Source organism: Mesoplodon bidens, assembly GCF_964165515.1.
Source record: "Mesoplodon bidens genome assembly, chromosome: 3".
Lineage (NCBI taxonomy): Eukaryota > Metazoa > Chordata > Mammalia > Artiodactyla > Ziphiidae > Mesoplodon > Mesoplodon bidens.
This window is the reverse complement of record NC_138178.1, coordinates 130971091-130993346: the sequence shown is the minus strand read 5'-3', so window position 1 is coordinate 130993346 and position 22256 is coordinate 130971091. Positions and strand designations below refer to the sequence as shown.

Below are 22256 nucleotides of genomic sequence, written 5' to 3'. Positions count from 1 at the left end.
ATAAAGATACATGGAACAAAATGTTGAGCAAAACTGCTGCGAAATTCCAAGTACAGTCAACACGCTATGTTCTAGCCATGAAAAACTTCATGGTACACTGTGAGTGAGCTTTATTCTGGTTTGGGGGCACACTTTTCCAATGGCCTGCAGTGCTCCTTCCCATCTCCTCTGTCTAGAAAATGCTTCCAGCCACTGTTTTCAAACTTAAGTGTGTATCAAATCCAATGGAGGGCTTATTAAAACACAAATTGCTGGCCCCTACCCTCAGAGTTTGTGATTCATTACATCTGCGAATGGCCCAAGAACTAGCATTTCTAACAAGTCCCCAGGTGATGCCGACGCTGCCGGTCCAGTAACCACACTTTAAAAACCACTGGCCCTACGTACTTCTATTTCAAAAACCCAGCTCAAATACCAGTCCCTGGGTGAAAGTGGGGTGGAGTAGGGAGGGGTCTTACTTTCCAGTTTTCTTCCCAGAAGACTATAGACAATTCTATCTTGCAGCTAGATTACAGCGCTAGTCCTGAATCTGCTCCCGTGTCCCTACCCTACCCCGACCCTGGTCCTTCAAAAGTTCCTGGAAAGGAAGGCCCAAATCTTATTCATACTTTTATGTTTCCCAGTATGTAGAGCAGTGTTTGTCCTCATCAGATACTTTAAAAATGGACCAAATAATAATAATATTAAATTAGTAAATGGATGAACAAAAGAATGACTATGAAGCACTTTTACAGTCAAAGTGCCATGAAAAAAACATACTGCAGATGAATCTCCTCAAGATCTAGTTAAAATGTAGATTCTGATGCAGAAGGTTTGAGGTGGGGCCTGAGAGTCTGAATTTTAAAAGTTCTAAGTCAGGCTAATACCATTCACAGACCACACTTTAGGTTGCAAGAGATTGTAACAGTAGTTCCCAGCCTTGACTGTACATTAGGACACCTGTGGACCTTTGACAACATAGTGTCTGGTCTACTTCCCAGACCAATTAAGTCAGAATCTCTGGGTGTGGGTCCCAGGTGTCAGTGTCTTTTCAAAACTCCTCAGTTATTTTAACATACAGCCAGAGCTGAGAGCAGTTGCTATCTACAGTAATCACATATGATGTAATCACCTTACCTTAAAATTCAAACTTATGTGATCCAAATCATGGGAGTTTTATATTATTTATGATTATATTGATATTACCAAATATATAATTTTGTTCTCTTTAAATCACTTAGCATAAAATCATATTGTTATCTGGCAGATATAATCTAAACCCAGCTAGAAAAGAAATAAATAAAATAAATAAATTTAAAAAAATAATAAAAATAATAAATAAATAAAATAATTAAAAAATAATAAATAAATAAAGTTTTATTTAATGTTTACTTAGTGTTTCTCAAACCACCATATTTTAAAAGATCAGTAACTATTTTAGACAATTATAATTATGATATATATTTTTCTTAGAAACAGGGTAATGTACCCTAAAGAAAGTGCCTTCAACATTAATGCATGCCAAATGTCAGATTTCAGGGCATCTGGCCCTGAAATACTGGCTTCCAGAAAGGACCATTGTTTTCAGTCTGTCTTAAAGAAGCAGAGTCTCTAAGGAGCCCGCAAGCCACAACTAAGGAGCCCACAAGCCACAACTAAGGAGCCTGCCCGGTGCAACCAAATAAATAAATAAATATTTTTAAAAAAAGAAGAAGAAGCAGTCAGGCTTTTTGGGTTTTTTAAATCCATTTTAAGAAAAATTATAAAATAAAAATCCATATGTATACAGAAGATATATGAGAGTGTTCTTTCACACTACAGAAGAAAGATCTTAATACATACTTTCAACTATTAAGCCACCAGAGTGCCTTTAAAATAGAATCCAATCTGCAAGTCAACTTCTACCAACTTTTCATAAATACATCTGTGCCACAATGTAACGGATGCCCCTATGATTGACTTTGATCTTGGTGTTTAAAAAAGTGGCCCAGATACTACTAAACTTTCCAGAGTTGGGGTGATCTGTTTTGATATTCCTCTAGAAATGGGCTACATAATCCATCCCAGGTCCCTGCCACCCAGGCTCCAACCAGCAAGTTCAGAGTCTTTCCTGGCCAGGATGTGTGTTAAACTGTCATACACAGTACTAGGTAGAGATACTTGGCAGTGCTGCAGATTCCAGTGTTCTGTACCTGATTCTCAGGATAAGAAAGAGAAGCTCAATTATGCATATGGGCAAACCAAAGCTGAGTTCAGGGAATTAGGCCTCTTCCAGGCCTCTTATACTTTAAGAATAAAAGATTGGAAGGAAAAGATTTGAAACACTTAGGGTTGAAACTCTTTATTAGGTACAACTCTTATGATGTTCCTTTTCTGATCATTTTAAATATCCAGTCAATTGTAATCATCAAAGATATATTTGAAACAGCATGACTTGCATATAAGTATGAGTAAGCATGGTGCCAAGTTCAATAAATTGTGCTGTTATAAAACAGCCACCTGACAGAAAGGAGACATGCCAGAAATAAGCCAAAAGCTGTCTACACATAAATTTCCTACTGCACTGAAATTCTTATTCTTGTGGCTGAATTCAAAACAAAAAGGTGTTTTGAACACATTAAGGAAAAGCATTATGAAATCTCAGATATGACTTTTATTTTCTTCTAATTAATTCAATGCCTTAAAATCTGATTTCCAGTTTTATTTATTTTTTGAAACTCTTCTAAGATCATCAATGGCATCTCACAAAAAAGAGCAGAGGTGCCAGAAATCTGAAGAATACAATTTTTTCATTCCTGATTTTCAGCAAAGAGCAGAATATGAGTTTTATAAAACCAAAGAGGTAAGGTAAGCCCACCACTGATTCTAGAAAAAAATCTAGAATCAATTATTTTAAAAATATTAAGATAGCACAGGGAACTATATTCAATATCCTATGATAAATTATAATGGAAAAGAATATGAAAAAGAATGTATATATATGTATAACTGAATAACTGCTGTACAGCAGAAATTAACACATTGTCAAAGAACTACAATAATTTTTTTTTTTTTTTATGGCTGCTTTGTGTCTTCGTTGCTGAGAACGGGTTTTCTCTAGTTGTGGCGAGCATAGGCTACTCTTCGTTGTGGTGCGCGAACTTCTCATTGCGGCAGCTTCTCTTGTTGCGGAGCATGGGCTCTAGAGTGCAGGCTCAGTAGTTGTGGTGCACAGGCTTAGTTTCTCTGCGGCATGGGAGATCTTCCCAGACCAGGGCTTGAACCCATGTCCCCTGCATTGGCAGGCAGATTCTTAACCACTGTGCCACCAGGGAAGTCCTCAGTAAAATTTTTAAAAAATATTAAACACTTAAAGGGGAGGTTGTGATCACTAGGAACTACCCTGAATTCAAGAACACTCAGGACAATTTTTTTTTCCCTAAGATTAGTGGTGTGGTAGGAATCACAGGAATCATAGATATTATAAATCTTCATTTCAGCAATCATGATACCCTTTTGAACAAGATGGATAAATGTGAACCGCTTTAAAGAACAAGTAGAGCCAAACCCAAAGAATGCTGAGTTATGAATCAAAGTCACTCCAGGGAAGTTTCCAAAAGCATTCAGTAGAGCGTTATCCTTGTTCCTAAACTAGTTCATGCTTTTATTGGCAACTTGAATGAGGGTATTTGTGGCCCAGTGATCAAATTTTAAGGCAACTTGAAGATGGAAAAGAGCAATAATGGTAAGTGACTGAATAGATCACAAAAAGATTACAACTGCCTGTGCCAACTGGCCAAACCTAATTCAATTAAATTTAACAGGGTAAACATAAAGTTCCTTGATCCAGCTCATCTACCACCTCCAGGACCAGAACGGGAAAGCATGTATTTCTCAGGGCCGATGGATGGGAGAAAACGCCAGGAGGTTGCTCAGCACAGAGCCTGGCACATAATTAAGTCCCCCAAAATGCTAATTATTATTATCATACTGATTACTCATTATTAGTTGCTTTAGTTCATGAGGCTCTGCCAAGAAAATAAATCTATCTTTTAAAACAACTTTCAGACAATTGAAAAACAGAGTCTCACCCTTCATTCTGTGCCATGTTTCCACTCTTGTGAATGTATGAGTGGATGACCTCTTGCCTCACTTCCTGTATTGGGGGAGAAGAGAGGTGCCTATCATGTACTTTGTATCTGTATTAATATGTTAGTAATTTGGCCTCCCACAAGCCCTTTACTTGGACCTTTCTGAACTGCCTGCCATATAGTTTTTCCTAAGCAAATCTGAGAAACATTTATAAACATAAGAGCTACCATTTATTCAGTGTTTCCTGTGTACCTATCACTCAGCAAGGTATCCATTGGTAGATTATCTCTAAACCTCACCAAAACCCAATGGGGTAGGTATTATTCAATTTTATGTACAAGGAAACTGCAACTCAGAGGATCATAGAGATATGTGTGTTCAAAGAATCAGTGGTCAAGTCCCTCAGTCACCTTCTCTCTCCTCCTTGAGGCCAGATAATTGTCCTCAAATATTTTAGCCATCCTGCAATCGTAGCCCCCCCTCCAATCCCCAAACCACCAAATCCCTGGGCCATTCCTAACCTTAGTAGAATACTTGCACACGTGCATTTCACACTCAGCGCAGAGCAGTCATAGCTTCACCTGGTCACTGAGGATCAACCAATCACAGCTGTGGGAAGGCATCCACAATTCTGAAAGAATTCTTCATTAAAGTCCCAATTCTCATCTCTCTGGACGCCCAGAGGCCATTCCTTATTGAGAGTGAGCCCCCTTCACCATGGTCACACTAGGACTTGAGAACTAAGGCCCTCCCCTCCTGCAGCTTCTCTCCTCCAAAACTTAAATGACCCCATAAGGGAGAATACACTTCTGGCTAAAAGCTGCCTTTGAGCCCCCAAGCCACCTTATTGTAAGAACAACACCTTTAAGGGGTTGATTTAATTGAGTTACATAGTAAGTGTCGTGATAATGTTACCGAGTCCAAGCTCACTGCTCCCGCAGGACAGGCCAATAAATCAGAAGACGAGGTGCTGAGGCAAGGAATATGACTTTTCTGAAAGCCGGCAGAATGAGAAGATGACAGACTAGTGTCTCTAAAACACCATCTTATCGGGGTTTGGATGCCAGTTTCTTTTATAGAACAGAGAGGCGGAGGAGATGAGGAAGTAAAGTAAAAAGGCCATAAGTTTTGCAAATGTCCCCTGGAATGGCCAGCCTCAGGGAGGAGATGTGTTCATTTCTTCTTTCTTGCAGCCATCAGCAGGTGGACAAGGTCAGGGTGCTTCCCTGAACAAAGGCACTTTGGTTTAACATTCAGGCAGAGGGCAGTGTTCCCCAAGGCAGGCCACTGTGTATAGACAGTATCCTTTTAGTGAACAAAAGCATGGGAAGCAAAGGTTAAAGTAAAAGAAACAGATCCAACATGTAGTCAGATTTGGCTCTTCCCTGTTACAATAATATGTAGTGGAAGATCCATTTTCAGTAGGCGATTCCATTTAGGAAGTAATTAAAGAAGAGGTTAAAGACTTCTCCATCACTGCAGTGTCACAAATTGCTTATCCATCTCACGGGGACATCTGTGACGCAGGGACATCTCACAGGAGAAAGCAGAGGTAAAGCAGGCAGGATTCCAAGCTGATAAGTCAAAGTCAGAATCCCAAGTGTCCAGCATTCTGGGTTCACCTTTTCTTTAACATCTAAATGCACTGGCTAAAACCCTCATTCTAAATACTACACAATCCAGAATTGTAACAGGGAAGAGCCAATTTCGACTCCATGTTGGATCTGTTTCTTTGACTTTAACCTTTGCTTTTCATTGCTTTTGTTATTATAATCATACATAATGGCCTGCCTCAGGGAACCCTGTCCCTCTGCCTGAATGTTAAACTAAAGTGCCTTTGTTCAGCTCACAGTTAGACAATCTGACCCTGCCCACCTGTGAATGGCTGCAGAAAAGAAGAAATTAACACGTCCCCTTCCGATGCTGGCCATTCCAGGAGATGTTTTGCAACACTGATGGCCCTTTTTACCTTACTTCCTCACCACCTCTCCCTCTCTATTCTGCCTTTTTACTTTACTCCCTCTTTGATGGTATAAATGGATAAAGAAGATGTGGCACATATATACAATGGAATATTACTCAGCCATAAAAAGAAACGAAATTGAGCCATTTGTAATGAGGTGGATGGACCTAGAGTCTGTCATACAGAGTGAAGTAAGTCAGAAAGAGAAAGACAAATACCATATGCTAACACATATCTATGGAATTTAAGAAAAAAATGTCATGAAGAACCTAGGGGTAAGACAGGAATAAAGACACAGACCTACTAGAGAATGGACTTGAAGATATGGGGAGGGGGAAGGGTAAGCTGTGACAAAGCGAGAGAGTGGCATGGACATATACACACTACCAAACGTAAAATAGATAGCTAGTGGGAAGCAGCCACATAGCACAGGGAGATCAGCTCGGTGCTTTGTGACCAGCTAGAGGGGTGGGAGGGAGGGAGACGCAAGAGGGAAGAGATATGGGAACATATTCACTTTGTTATAAAGCAGAAACTAACACACCATTGTAAAGCAATTATACTCCAATAAAGATGTAAAAAAAAAAAAAAAAAAAGAAACTGACATCCAGACCCTGATAAGTTGGTTTTTTGGGGACCCTAGTTCACCATCTTAGTCTGCCAGCTTTCCGAATAAAGTCGTATTCCTTGCCTCAACACCTCATCTCCCAACTTATTGGCCTGTCGTGCAACGAGTAGAGTGAGGTTGGACTCGGTAACAGAATCTCTAGTGGGATTTTCATTCATTCCAACAATTTTTTATTGAGTGACTACTGTGTGTCGAGCTCTATTCTAGGCACTAGAGATAAAGCAAGAAAAACACAGATTAAAAGAAAAAAGTCCTGCCCTCGTGGAGCTTACATTCTTTGTGTGTGCTGGGAATAGGGAAGTTGGGGATGGGGTGGGCTGATCTGGTGAGTCCATTCTGAAGCCTGTAGCCCCCTGTATCCTGGTAGCTGCTGCCATCTCTCTCTGCCATGGTGGGCAATACCACCCCCACTTTCTTCACTCCCCACAGAGTACCACTAATACAAGCTGGTGTATAATAGGTTTTTGTAGGGTGTGAAGGGTAAAAGAAGATGATAGCATTAGTGAAACGCAAGAAACAACTTAAAATGGAATATTAAATATTGCTGATCTAAAAAGCCACTACCCATTCTCCCTGGTGGGCTGTTTCTTGCTGGCCATATTCTCCCTCAGGCTCTGGCTTGTTGCCATCTTCTCCCATCTCTCTCCCAAGATCCTTTCCCAGCCTCTGGTTCTCCTAGCTGCCAGCCTCTGACCCTTCCTTTTTACTTTTCTCATGCAAAGCAATTCACCCACAGCTTCTGGACTATGCCCTGGGGTGAGGTGGATGGAGAGAGAGGAGACCTTTCCCATCCAAAATGTCAGCCAAGATATTTTTTAAAACAAAGAGCCATCTTTCCTGTTTTGAATCATGCCACTCCCGTACTATGTGAAGGCAGCTGCAGTCTGTTCTAGTTTCAATAGAATTTTTTTTTCTCATTGCCGTCAGCCAGCAATTGTGGGAAAACAGTATGCAGAATGAATTGCTAAAGACTACCAGTAAAGTGGAATTTTAAGCACTCTCATTAATAAAGCCTTTGGAAAATGTCATTAAAGATTCCAAACAAGTAAGCAATCAATCCCAGTAAACTCAATATAGGACAAGTAGAAAGTGAGAGCCTTTCAAAAAAATAAAGCTGAATCACTACCTCATGTATTACATTAAAATGACTTTCAAATATATCAAAGATTCAAATAGAAAAAAGTATCCACAAAAATAATAGAACATGATTGAGGTTTCAAAAAACAATATTTTTGGAGTAGAAAATACTTTGTAAGTATGATATTGAATCTAGAAAAATAAAAGAAAAAAGTTAGCAATCTGACTGAATATAAATATTAAACTTCCACAAATCAAAATTACCATAAATCAAGTCCAAAAAAAGTGTGAGAAAACGTTTAATACAAAAAACAGATTAGAGAATAAATTCCTCAATAGACAACTCAAATATCATCAAAATGAACAACAGAAAATTTAAATTTAAATTTAAAAGTAGGCAAAGGATATGAACAAGCAGCAATACACACACATGGTCATTAAAAATATGAAAGTATGTTCAACTTTGCTCCTACTTAAATAAATAAACATTTTGAAAAGGATATTGTTTTCCACCTAGCAGATTGGCAAATACATCAAAATTTACAATACCAAGTGGTGGTAATAATAAGAGGAAACCCTTAATTTTATATATGTTGATGTGTAGTGTAAATTGGTGCAAACTTTTTGATAGATACTTAGGAAATATCTGACTCAAATTCTACCTTGGGAATTTTTCCTCAGATGTATGTAAAATGATGTTTTAGTGCAGCATTGTTTATCATGACAACACAACTATAACAGTTGTTATATATGCCCATCACAGGAGTGGTTATTTCAATTATAGTGCATTCATACAATAAAATACTGTGCCACCATATTAAAGAATGAAGATAGTTATATCATAGACATATTATTATGGAAAGAAGTAGTAATACCATTTGTATAAAGATGTAGACATAGCACTTTTGAATCTCAATTCAAAAATTGAAGAGTACCCAAAAAGTGTAACTTTATTTCTTTTGAGCTATATATAATGTCTATATTGAATTCCTATTCAACCAAATGGCAAAAACCTAATTGTCACCAATTTGATTTGCCACTTTCCTGAGGGTTGTTGTTGTTGTTTTTAGCTCTGCAAAGGGTTATTTTTAAGTTCTGGGGGAGCTTACAGCTCCTGAGGGTTGTTGTTGTTGTTTTTGGCTCTGCAAAGGGTTATTTTTAAGTTCTGGGGGAGCTTACAGCTTGGCAAGACCTTCAACAGACAAAGACATCTGTTCCCTTGAATGGTCATCTATCCACATTGGCTTCCACGAGTCATCTTTTTTCCCTCTGGTCTACCATGATCAGTTCACCAAGGACTAATATTTAACTGGTACCCACCCATACAGACAGTACAATGTTTTAACCAATTTTTAAAATATTGAAAAACTTCTAATTGGTAAACAGACACTGCTTTAAGCACTCTCCTTCACCCATTAGACCTGGCCACCCTCCCCCTCCTCTACGAGAGAGCCTTCCTTACCTCCTCCACAATCCAACAGCTAAAGGGTTATTGCCAGGCACAGCCAGAGCTTCCAGGAGCCTGCTCTAGGGACACAGCCAGTATGTCTTCAGATTGGCAAGTATGCTATGCCTGCTGCTAAATATTGTCAAATGCTGACTCCCTCAAAACACTGCAGAAATAGTCTGTTCATAAAGCAAAGCTGAGTTTATTGCTTACTGTAGTAAAAGGAAAGCACTACACTGACACAGTCTTAGTTGTATTCTGAAGTGGAAAGGCGAAGTTGGAATGTTAATGAGGTTTGGGGTTTTGGTTTAAGGCAAGTCTTCAAATAAGGGGATGATTTAATTAATATTGGGGAAAGATCATGATATAATAGTTTAGGATTGGTGTATACAGCAAGGTAAGGTTTTTTTAAGTTTTATTTTTATGTATTTATTTTATTTGTTTATTATTTTTGACTGCACTGGGTCTTTGTTGCTGCGGGCGGACTTTCTCTAGTTGCAGCGAGCAGGGGCTACTCTTCGTTGCGGTGCATGGGCTTCTCATTGCAGTGGCTTCTCTTGTTGTGGAGCACAGGCTCTAGGCGCGTGGGCTTCAGTAGTTGTGGTGCGTGGGCTTCAGTAGTTGTGGCTCGCGGGCTCTAGAGCGCAGGTTCAGTAGTTGTGGCACATGGGCTTAGTTGCTCCATGGCATGTGGGATCTTCCTGGACCAGGACTCGAACCCATATCCCCTGCATTGGCAGGTGGATTCTTAACCACTGCCCCACCAGGGAAGCCCAAGGTGAGGGTTCTGAGGCAAGGGTTTTAAAGAGTCTTAGAGAATAAATCATCATTTAATGTTATGTATTAAACACTTAGATGTTCATTTAAATGGGTTTTTAGGGAAGTTCTTAAAATGGGAAATACAGGTATTTGCAGTCTTTATCTTCTTGGTTAAGAGTCTCCTGAAATAATAAATATAGATGAAGACAATTAAATAGTTAAGTTACATTAATGTAGAAGACATACTGTTCATACACAGATAGTTTCATTTCTCATTGTTATGGTCATTCATAAGCCTGAGCTGAAGGGTTAGGCCCTTAACATCTGGAAGTATGATCAACCCAGATGTTAACTACTCTGAGTTGTCATGACTGAGTATCATGTTTCTTAAGGTGGTCTTTTCAACCTCCTTAAGTGCAAAGTTTTTCTATTTGTTCTTTGGATGGTCATTTGTTGGATCATTTGATGGATCAGTGACTACACAATGGGACTTAAACTCAGAATACCACTCATCTGAACACCACAGCACAAACAAATACTAAAAGAAGGATTTATGATCAGAGTTTGTAGTCCACTTTTCAGCCAGAATCCAATATTACCCAAATTAAACTAAGAAAATAGATCTCATCCCCAATATAAAGAGTCCATAGAACCAGGTATGGAATATTAGCCAAATTGCTTAATTTCATAATGTCTTTGTTTGCTTCCTAGAGCTTTTTAACAATATTAAAGATCCAAAAGAGGTCTGCAGGAATATAAATACAACATTCTCTTCCAAAACCAGAAGAATATACCCTTCAAGAGGTCAATATTGTATCTAACATGCTGTATTCTGAACCAGTGCCTGTCCAATTTCATGAACCTCTTGGATGAGATCTATAGCCTTGGTAGATCTCTGGGCCACAAGATTTCCCTACTTTCTATACTCCTTATAAAATATGAAGGGAAGATGTTGAAAGAGAGAAGAAATCAGTCCAGAATTCCCCTTGGGCAGTTAGGGTTTCAATTCTCCAATCAAAACCCAAGTTTTCTCCTTGATTTACATTATCTAACAACGTCTTGTTCTGAGAGGGAAACGAATAGGCCAAAATGGGCTCTGTGTGAGGCCAGGAACTATCAGTTTACCAACATAACAAGTTCCCACTTAGTTTGCAAGGAGTATCTAGTAGCCCTTTCTATACTAATCCAATACCAGTCTTAAAGAGTCCCCTTTGATCTGTTTTTAGTCAAGATACCCCTAAGGCAGTGTCACATAGTGTTGTAATATTTTGGCTCCATGAATCAAGAATGATCCAAGGCCAGGCAATGAAATTTGCATGTAGCAAGAGCACTAGCAAAGGGATATCCCTGGTGGCACAGTGGTTAAGAGTCTGCCTGCCAATGCAGAGGACAAAGGTTCGATCCCTGGTCCAGGAAGATCCCACATGCTGCAGAGCAACTAAGCCCATGCACCACAACTACTGAGCCTGTGCGCCACAACTACTGATGCCTGCACACCCTAGAGCCCGTGTGCCACAACTACTGAGCCCACATGCTCTAGGGCCCACGTGCCACAACTACTGAGCCCACGTGCTGCAACTACTGAAGCCTGCATGCCCAGAGCCCATGGTCCGCAACAAGAAAAGCCACCGCGATGAGAAGCCTGTGCACCACAACAAAGAGTAGCCCCCGCTCTCCACAACTAGAAAAAGCCCGCACACAGCAACGAAGACCCAATGCAGCCAAAAATAAATTAATAAATTAATTTAAAAAGAAAAAAAAATGGAGGCTTTATAGGGAACATAGATAAAGGTAGCCTTATATCAGCAAAAGAGGCAATAACTATAAAAACAAAAATCAAAAGAATGCAGGTTAAAACATGACAATATATGGTCTTGTTCAGTGGATCTTGGGTAGAAGCTGTCTATGTCTCATGTAGTCTTCTGTTTTATCTGGAAATCTTGGGTGAATCGTGTCTCTTTCCAAAGACTTTCTACTTTGGAGGGTTCTTAAGAATCTTCAGTTTGAGTTCTCCTGCAGTGACTGTATTGCAGTGATTCAAGGATGGTTTATGCCTCTTTAATTAAGAGGCATGAATCCAAGGAACAACACTTTGGAATATCACTACCATTCTAGTTAGCTAATGGGGTCTTTTCCATCAGGGTTCAAGAGCTGTCTTTCTCTTATATTTCTTCCAAAGGCCAGATCTTCACGTTTTAGGTCATAAAAGGAATATTTAGATGTTTAGGAAAGGCTACTTACTCATAGTTGCTGATAAGACTGTGTGTACTATATGAATTCCCTGCATGTCTACTTGGTCATGTCTATTTGTGATAAGATGGGCTCTAAAATTGGGGAAAATATTCCTAGATGCATGGCTGGCCTGTTAGTAATACATGAGAAGAGAGTCAGTGAAATTCAGAAGAAAAACTGATCTCATTGTCATTAAAGTCAATAGCAATGTCTTAGGACATAAAAATACAGGAGTCTCTAAGACTTTTGTTAATAGAGTTTTGGAATTTGATTTGTATTTTCTGCCACTCCTGAAGATTGTACATAATATAGAACAGTGAAGTTTCTGTTTAAGTTGCAGGCTTTGCAAAGTTCTTAAATAATAGTCTCAGGAAGGGGAATGGGATTAGAGACATAGGTTGAAATTCCCCAGGTCAGAAACAAAATCAAATAAGTTTGTTTGCTATTGTTGGAGCCATAGCTCTCTGACAAGGAAAAGATTCAATCCACCCTGAGAATAAGCAAACAGGAATTTGCCTCTGTCTAGAATGTAGAAAGCTGGAAAGAGTTTCACTCCCATCCTAACAACAAGAAAATGCCAGATAATGATATTTCTTACACCCGTTCAAGACCTGAGGTCATAATGCAACCAAAAAGCCTGAAACCCAAAAAAAGACATACCCTTCCAAGAAGAGATGGGACATGAGCACTGACTCATATATGGCAGAGTACTGGGGGGAAAAAAGACACTAGGTGGCATAGATGCCTTCAGGAAGAATCCAGCTAACATTTATAATGAACACTAAAGTTGGAGTGTGGACTACCATGAGAGGATAAAGCCATAGGAGCAGTAGACACACATGGAGTTCACACACACTCACAGAATCTTCATGAACCTCCACCAGCTGCTGACAAGAATGACTGAAGCAGAGCAGGAAACTGGCAAATTCTCCTTCAGTGAGGCATGAATGAAGAGAAGTGGCCACCACTGTGCAAACCCTTGGGACTTCCCTGGTGGTCCAGTGGTTAAGACTCTGAGCTTCTACTGCAGGGAGAGAGGGTTTGATCCCTGCTGGGGGAACTAAGATCCCACATGCTATGTGGCATGGCCAAAAAAAAAAGTATAAACCTTATCCAGTCCCTATTCCCCTATGGCTGAAGAGACTTAAGATATTGGAAGAGCAGAAAGAATCCTGTAATATCCAGGGCACGGGTGATGACCCATTGCAACTGGGGAAAATGTAAAGGAAAAAACCCTCTACTGCTGAGAGTGGAGCAAGAAACAGTCCTGTGCCCAGATGACTAAAGATCTCCCAGGATTAACAGAAGGGAAGAAACTCTCTCCTATACAATACCCACCAAGGTCTGGCGGCAGCCATCAGCTGAGCCAAGGTGGGCGCTTACAAGTACATCCAGGAACTATGGAGAAGGAAGCAGTCAGACATGATGTGCTTTCTGCTCAGGGTGCGCTGCTGGCAGTACTGCCAACTCTCCGCACTGCACCAGGCCCCCTTGGTCCCCGCCCCTCACTGGGCCCAAAGAGTCGCGCAGGCTGGGGTACAAGGCCAAGCAGGGTTATGTCATATATTGGATTCACGTGCGCCGCAGTGGCCACAAACGCCCAGTTCCTAAGGGTGCCACCTAGGGCATGCCTGTCCACCATGGTGTCAACCAGCTGAAGTTTGCTCGAAGCCTTCAGTCTGCTGCTAAGGAGTGAGCTGGACGCCACTGTAGGGCCCTGAGGGTCCTGAATTCTTACTGGGTTGGTGAAGATTCTACGTACAAATTCTTTGAGGTTATCCTCATTGATCCATTCCATAAAGCTATCAGAAGAAACCCTGACACCCAGTGGATCACCAAACCAGTCCACAAGCACAGGGAGTTGCGGGGACTGACATCCACAAGCAGAAAGAGCCGCAGGTGCCACCACACTATCCGTGGTTCTCGCTGCACAGCTTGGAGAAGAAGCAGTATTCTCCAGCTCCACCGCTACCACTAATATAAGTATTGTTTGTAAAATTCTTACCTAATAAACAGTCTAGGACATTCATGTCTACTTTAAAGTGTTTTTTAACTTGTCTGTTAAAACTAGTTGTCTGCAGATTCACTCATTGAATGCACTGTCAAATTATGAAAGTTTAAGTCCAGTCATGTTTGAAGACTTTAAGTGATGGTATATCTTGTTTCTAATAAGGGAAATGCCTGTGTTTTTGCTTTATTAGGGAGTTGATATGTCCGTGTTTAAAATGCTGTTTGGTACAATAGGTGTAAAATAAATTCTGTAAAATAGGAGTGCAGAAACTAGTCATGTAGATTTGTTGGTGCATGTGATGAAACCTACAGCTTTACTGGGTGATGTAATGCTCTGCTGGTTTACTCTGAAGTAGCTGTTTTATGGAGTTTGTCAAGGACAAACTTTTTAAATTGGACTTTCCTTGGAATTGTGAAGGATGTCCTGATCCTTTATCATGATCATATGCAGAAAAATAATGAAAGTGGACTAGGGCCCACATTTTTAGACTCAATCTAATATTCCATTTGTGTAACTGTTGCTTCTGAAAGGTGAAAAGTAATGTCGCCATTTTTAAGAGAATTGAATAAACCTGTTGCAAGAGGGTTCTGTTACAAATGAAACAGATCCTAGTTAACCTAAATTAAATTGCCTTAGCCTCAATGGTACCTCTGAAGTTCCCATAAAAGGTGGGAGCTCCTGGTTCAATCCCATGACTCTGGGATCTGTAGAATACTTAACTTCATGCAAAATAGTCATGGTATTTACACTGGTGTATCTTGAAACTAATGGAAATTGAACAGTAGATAAATGAGAAGGGAGTTATTAGCCCTACTTTGCAAACTAGTGATGCTAGGATTGGGAAATTCATGTTCAACAGATACCTTTCAAGTGTGGGATGATAGAAAAAGCTTGGATCAAAATTTTAAATGTTTTATCTGTAGTATTAGTTTGTGACCATTATGAACTCTCTAAGCCACCTTAGGGGGGAAAATAGGGTTGGTTTTATTTAAAAGTAACATTGCTAAGTCTAATCAGTGTTATCTTGGGTCAAGCCACTTTATCCATTCCCATAAGGCTACTGAGAAAAGTCATGTAGTTGGTGTCAATACAAGTTCAATTGGTTTCAAAAAAAAAAAAAAATCCGCTGAATCCAAGGCAGAGTTTGACTGCCAAAGGAGATTGAGCAGGATCATTGAGAAAGCTCTACCCCAAAAGACCTAGGTACACTGCCTAAGATTGAGACTGGACAAGAAAATAGAGAATCCCCTCTGTCCTCTACCACCAGGCTATTATGCACCAAGTAATAAGCTACAGCAGCCTAGCCCTTGGGGAGAGGTAAGAGCATGGAGAGAGATCACCTCTGTGGCAGTGGCACACAGGGAAAACTGAGGTAGAAAAGCTGAGGGTAGAATTGAAATATTAAGAGAAATCCATTAATACCAAGTCCTTCCTCTAAGCACAAGGTAATGATAAAGGAAGTTGAAGTTCATAGTGTGCATTGAAGGTAACCACAAAGCAATAACAAAACCCAAACTCAACTCAAATCCTGACTATGTTGACTCAGTCCCCTGTGCAAACAGCCTAGAACAAGAAGTGTGCCTATTTCCTGGCCTAAATACTATTTACCCTAATCTCTACTATATTACATAAGAAGTACATCTTTCAACAACAAAAAAATATGTAACACAAAGACTCAAATGAAAGGAACCCACTGTCTAGAGACAAAGCAATCAACAGAACAGATACAGAGATGACACAGATGTTAGAATTACCACAGGGGGCATTTAAAATAACTATGATTTATATCTTAAAGGCTCTAGTGGAACATTTGTGAGGTTTCAGGAAAGTGATAGAAACTATAAGAAATAAAAACTATTAGAAATAAATTTTAAAGTCTATTTAGAATATAGATAACAGAAACACAGACGAAGGATGGGCTCATAAATAGACTCGACATAGTTGAGGAAAGAATCAATAAACTTGAAAATAGACCAATAGAAATTAGCTAAATGGTTTCATTATTCTTGGAGTGGCGGCACCCTCGACCACTTCTCTGCACTATTTGGGTGGCCTCCTGAAGGCACTGTGCAGCAACTCCTACGTCAAGCTGAGCCAGTACTGGGACCAGCACTTCTGGCGTGACAGTGAAGAACAGGAAAAATTATTGAAGAAAAGCTGTACATTGTATGTTGGAAATCTTTCCTTCTATACAACTGAAGAACAAATCTATGAACTCTTCAGCAAAAGTGGTGACATAAAGAAAATCATCACGGGCCTGGATAAAATGAAGAAAACAGCATATGGGTTCTTCTTTGTGGAATACTGTTCAAGATTAGATGCAGAAAATGCTGTGCAGTACATAAATGGAACGTGTCTGGATGACCAGATCATTTGCACAGATTGGGACGCAGGCTTAAAGGAGGGCATCCAGTATGACCGTGGCCATTCTGGGGGCCAGATGCGAGATGAGTATCATCAGGATTATGATGCTGGGAGAGGAGGCTATGGAAAACTGGCCCAATCCTGTGAGTGGTGAGAGTCCCATCATGAAAAACTCACTCCTTTGGCCTGTTGAATTTGATGTGCGTTACCCAAGGTCTGCGAACCTTCCCATTTTTACCAAGCTTTAATCAATGTCTCTACTGAGCTGGAAGCCTCTTCATGGTTTTCCTCTTAAAAATTATTAAAGGACAGAATCCAAAAGAATGCCTTTAATTCTATAGTCTTCGCATCTTGGTCGTGTGTCAGGTTACCAGAATAACTTACCAGGTCAAAAAGTGTGTTCCTTAGCAACAGACTTGACGTATAATATTGATCTATCAGCCAAAAACACACTTCTTTTAGGAAGATTGGAAAAAAAATTTTAAGTGTTTACCATGTTTACTTCTAAGTAGGTCTACCTCGGGGCCTGGAATTACTATTTTTAAAATTTTAAGTTTGCATGAGATAAAGTTTAATAAGTGGAGTTTTGCTATGTAATGTAGCTTTGCTCTAAATTAGGAATAGATGTTGGATAACTGAATTTTTTTCTATGTTGAATTTTAATCTCAAAAGGAAAACTTAAGAGTCAAGGGAACTTCCTAAATAGTTGGTGCAAAAGTAAGACTTAGACAGTCGCAGGGGACACCACCTCTTATATGCTTTATATATCAGCTAATTAGGTCAGGACTTGAAGGGTATTTACTAAACACATTTTTCAAAATATGTGTTTTAGCTAACACTAAAAAAACCAAGGGTCTGTATTACAGGGAACCTCAACTACTCTAAGGGCAAGGGGGAAGCTGTCAGTAGGAAATGGGGAGGAAATATCAGGAGATGTGAGTTAAAACATTGCCTTGACATGATGAAGGCTGCTGTGAGAGCCATCAGATCTATTTTTTTTTCATTTTCAAACTGATCTTGGGAATTGAGTGGGTTTTTTTGTTTTGTTTTTAAAAAATAACTTAAAGATCAAGACAATGCTTAACAAAAACAAAATCAGAAATGTTTCCCTGGGGAAAGGTTTTGGCTAATTGTCATACTGAAGACTGTCTTGTTTTTTCCCTAATTGTGCTAAGTTTCAGAGCCTGGATAGTGAGCTGGTGGTCTCTACAGAAAAGGGAGTCTAGAGGATTTATTTTGCATTTGTAAGGCAAGAGAGAATTTCTCTAATATTATGTGAACTATTACTCATTTTAAACTGGTAGTCTAGTATAATTTTCCCTGACAAAAGTGAAATTTTTTCATCTAGCAACAAAGTATCTTTATGCGGGCCTCTCACTGTTGTGGCCTCATCCCACTGCAGAGCACAGGCTCCGGACGCACAGGCTCAGCCTGCCTAGCTGCTCCACGGCATGTGGAATCTTCCCGGACCGGGGCACGAACCTGTGTTCCCTGCATTGGCAGGCAGACTCTCAGCCACTGCGCCACCAGGGAAGCCCAACAAAGTACCTCTTAATTTCCAGTAGCTTGTGAAGTTGGGGCTGAAGTATCTCAATATGAACATCTTTCAAGCTACAGTAAGTGTATGTTTTCTCAAATTTAAACTGGCTATTTGAACTTTAAAAGATATCTAAATTAGTTGTAAGTATTTAGGAAAATATTTGTAAATATCTAAGTTAATGAGGACATATAATTCATTATCAAAATCTTTTTACACTGTAGTTTGAATTAATATATTATATATTTTGCAGTAAAACATAATTCAGATTTCTATAGGCCTTAAAAACCACAACAGTGGTTCCTATTTGAATTGTCTTCTGTAAAAGACTTCAATAAAATTGGACCAACTTAAAAAAAAAGAAAAAAATTAGCTAAATGGAACATGATGATAAAAAAGAATTTAAATAAAAGAGAATTCAAGATCTGTGAGACAATAATGAATGTTTAATCTACAAATACTGGAAGCCTAGAAAGTGAAGAGGGAGAGAACAGGACAGAAGAAATACTGGAAGAGTTCATGGATGATAAATTTCTAAAAATAAAAAAAGACATCAAACTACAGATCAAGATGATCAGAGAATCCCAAGTAGGACAAACGCTGAGGAAAAAATAAACAAAAAACTTCTGAAACCAAAGACAGAGAGAAAATCTTAAAGGCAACCAGAATAAAAAGATCTATTATATATAAAGAGACAAAGACTAACATTAGCAGGCTTTTAGTCAGAAACTGTGCAAGCCAGAAAACAAGGGAAGCACTTCTTTACTGAAAGAAACTGTTGGCCAGAATTCTAAACTCAACAAAAAGTATTTTTTTCAAAAATGAAGGTGAAATACTTTTTAGTTAAGCAAAAGCAGGCCAAATTCATTACCAGCACATCTGTGCTACAAGATATGCTAAAGGAAATTCTTCAGGTAGAAGGAACATAATATCAGAGATTTAGACCTACATAACAAAATGAAAAGTGCCAGCAATAGTTAAAATGAAGGTAAATGTAAGTTTTTGTGTTATTTTTAATCATCTAAGGATAATTAACTGTCTAAAGCAAAAATATAGAAATGTAATGTGGTTTACAACACAAGTAAAAAGTATGGCATTAGCACAAAAGATAGGAGAAGGAAACTCTCTCCTGCATAAAACCTGCCCAGGATATATGTCAAAGTTTGACTGTCACAGGAAAGAAAGACAGGATCACTAAGAAATTCCTGACTCTGAGAAAGAAAGACTATTCATTGGAGGAAAGGCAAAAAAATGTTCTTTTCAACAAATGATTCTGGAACAAGCGGACATCCATATGATAAAAGAGAATTTACCCATACTTCACACCATTTACAGAAATAAATCCATTGGAGAATGGATGACAAAACTAAATGCAAAACCTGAAACAATAAAGTGTCTAATGGAAAACATAAAACTTGTTATCTTGGATTCTTAAATATGACACAAGCCACTGCCTAGGGGAAAGTATTTGTAAAACACATATCTGATAAAGGACTTATATCTAGAATATAATATTAACAATTCTCAATGTTCAATAATAAAAGGACAAAGACAAGTTTTGAATGAGTAAAAGATTTGTGTAGACACTTCACTGAACAAAAATCTTAACTGTCAAGTAAGCCCATGAAAAAATGCTCAACATTATTTGTCATGAGAAAAATGCAAATTAAAATACAAAGAGATACCACTACATAACCTATTAGAATAACTAGAAAAAAATTTTTTAACTGACAATACCAAGTGTTGACCAGGATGTGGAGCAACTGGAACTCTCATACCTTGCTGTATGAGAAGGTAAAGTCACTTTAGAAAGAAGTTTGAAAGTTTCTTACAAAGTTAGACATGCACTTACCATTACAGCCCAGCAATACCACTCCTAGGTATTTACTCAAGAGAAATAAAACCCTATGTTCACATAAAAGCATGTATGTAAATGTTTGTAGCAGCATTATTTGTAACCACCAAAAACTGTAAATAACTCTTCTTCAACTCATGGATAAGCAAATTATGGTACAAGCATTCAATAAAAAGAAACTATAGATATATACAATGACATGAATGAACCTCAGAATAATTATGCTGAGTGAAAGAAGTCAGGCTTGAAAGGCTACATACTTTAGCTTCTGTTCATAAGACATTCTGGAAAATGCAAAATAATAATAGAAAACAGATCAGTGGTTCTAGGGGCAGAGGCTAGAATGAGAGTTGCTGACAAAGGGTAATGAGGCAATCATTTCAGGTGATAGAAATGTTCTATATCTTGATTCTGGTAGTGATTACATGACTGTATGTGTTTGTCAAATCTCAAGAATTGTGTGCTGAAAGAGAAACTTATTCTGAATGCAAATTATAGCTCAATAAATTTGACTTTTAAAAATACCTTTGCCAGTAGTTATGAGAAATCTGTTTGGAGGTGTCTATATACTACCTTCACAATTTTACCAAGATTATGCTGGTGACAAATGAGACATGAACAAGAAACACCCTCAGTAGTTTGACACCGATATAGATTAAGTATAGTACCCAATTTATCCTTACTCTGGTGGATAATTTCCTGAAAAATTTTTGCAAGGTCCCATTTGAGCACCTCTGTTACTAACAAGAAGCCAGAGTGCCAGAGACTATTCTCGTGTGATCTGCATCCAGATTTCTCCTAGTATCTTTTTCTGACTCTGAAGCTAACTAGTGCCATTCTAGAATAGATTTTTTGAAACTCTGCAAAAACTTGGTCTCAGGGTTCCATAGGGGCTAGGATATTAGCAAGGGCTGCCTATGAGGCATAATGATCAGCCTGAGCATTTCTTTTAGCTTCCATGTTATCTTCCTTTGTATGAGCTTCTAGCTTTAGAGTAGCCATCTCCTTAGAGAGCATTAGATCACTCAAAAGTTCTTTAAGCTGCTGACCACTTTTTTTTTTCTTGCGGTACGCGGGCCTCTCACTGTTGTGGCCTCTCCCATTGCGGAGCACAGGCTCCGGACGCACAGGCTCAGCGGCCATGGCTCACGGGCCTAGCTGCTCTGCAGCATGTGGGATCTTCCTGGACTGGGGCACGAACCCATCTCCCCTGCATCGGCAAGCAGACTCTCAAGCACTGCGCCACCAGGGAAGCCCCACTGCTGACCATTTTTAAAGGGTTCCTACCAAAGTTAAAAACTTTTGTGGTATCCAAAGCATTTCAAAACCATGAACTTATCCAAAATCATATCTACTCTCATTGTATGTGTTAAGTCTCCTAGCCCTAGCTAATTGACAAGCTCTGATGGGTACAATGAGTCCTGCCACCTGCACAAATTTTGCCTCTGGCAAGAGGTCATATTTTGAAGTGTGAAGTCACACCTGTCATAGTGCATCCCACCTGTTTTAGTTTTAAGGTATGACTTGTCAACAAACAAGATTCAGTCTGAATTTCCTAAAGTGATTTTAGTAAATCAGTTTGGGGCACAGTTCACAAGCAGAGGTTGAACATTTATGAGTTTCTCCTTCTTCAGATTATGGAAGAATAACAGAATTTTAAAGACCACAATGATGACTGGAAGAACATAGTAGGATTTCATAAGAAGTAACCCTACTTGCTGAGAGTGTTGCATGTTATCAGTGTGCAATGAAGATTATACAGCATGAGGGACCATTAGGTTAAAGGACACCCTAGAACCAAGTCAACCGAAACCTCCACTAGTTTAGCTGCTGCAGCTATTGCCCTTAGGCAAGGCCAGCCGGTTTTGCCACTGAGTCAAGCGACTTAGTAGCTATTGGTGTTTGATGAATTCCAAGAAGGTGAAAGAGAACTCCAAGGTCTTGTTCAAGGGTTTACAGAGAAGTGGTTTGGTTACCCATTACTTAGTAAAATCATATGATGGCAAGGCAATTTCAGGAGCCAGTGAGATCCAGGAATCTTTTTAAATGTCTCTTTGTACTAGTCCAGGAAATGTTTTAACAGGTTGTAGTCTGTCAAATGTAAGGAATTTACTGCTGGATAAGTCATGTTTTAGCTAATAACAAAATTGTAACTTTGGTGGGGGGGAGAAATCTTACATCTTTCCAAGCTAAAACAGTAAATCGATAGCAAGATTAGTCTTAGAACACACCTCATCTTTGGAACACAACCCAAAGGTCATCCACAAATTACATGAGAATAGAACCACAAGTTGTGGTTGAGGACTTGTGAAATGAAGAAGGATACCTCAATA

The 22256-nt window shown here is 39.1% G+C and overlaps 1 protein-coding gene and 1 pseudogene across 2 annotated transcripts in view; both read left to right on the top strand.

Annotated features, from left to right (window-relative positions):
* Positions 1–2713: 2713 nt before the first annotated feature.
* Positions 2714–14134, top strand: LOC308614088 (large ribosomal subunit protein eL15-like; annotated as a pseudogene). The gene is made up of 2 exons: positions 2714–2821; positions 13528–14134. The product of its transcript is annotated as a large ribosomal subunit protein eL15-like (transcript).
* Positions 14135–14366: 232 nt separating this feature from the next.
* LOC308614087 (nuclear cap-binding protein subunit 2-like) overlaps positions 14367–22256 on the top strand; it is a gene marked incomplete at both ends in the record, with an annotated part of 28231 nt that continues 20341 nt past the window's right edge. The window contains 2 exons of the mRNA XM_081228288.1: positions 14367–14391; positions 16180–16674. Coding sequence (XP_081084414.1) covers positions 14367–14391; positions 16180–16674 — 520 coding nt within the window. The remainder of the gene's footprint in view (positions 14392–16179; positions 16675–22256) is intronic.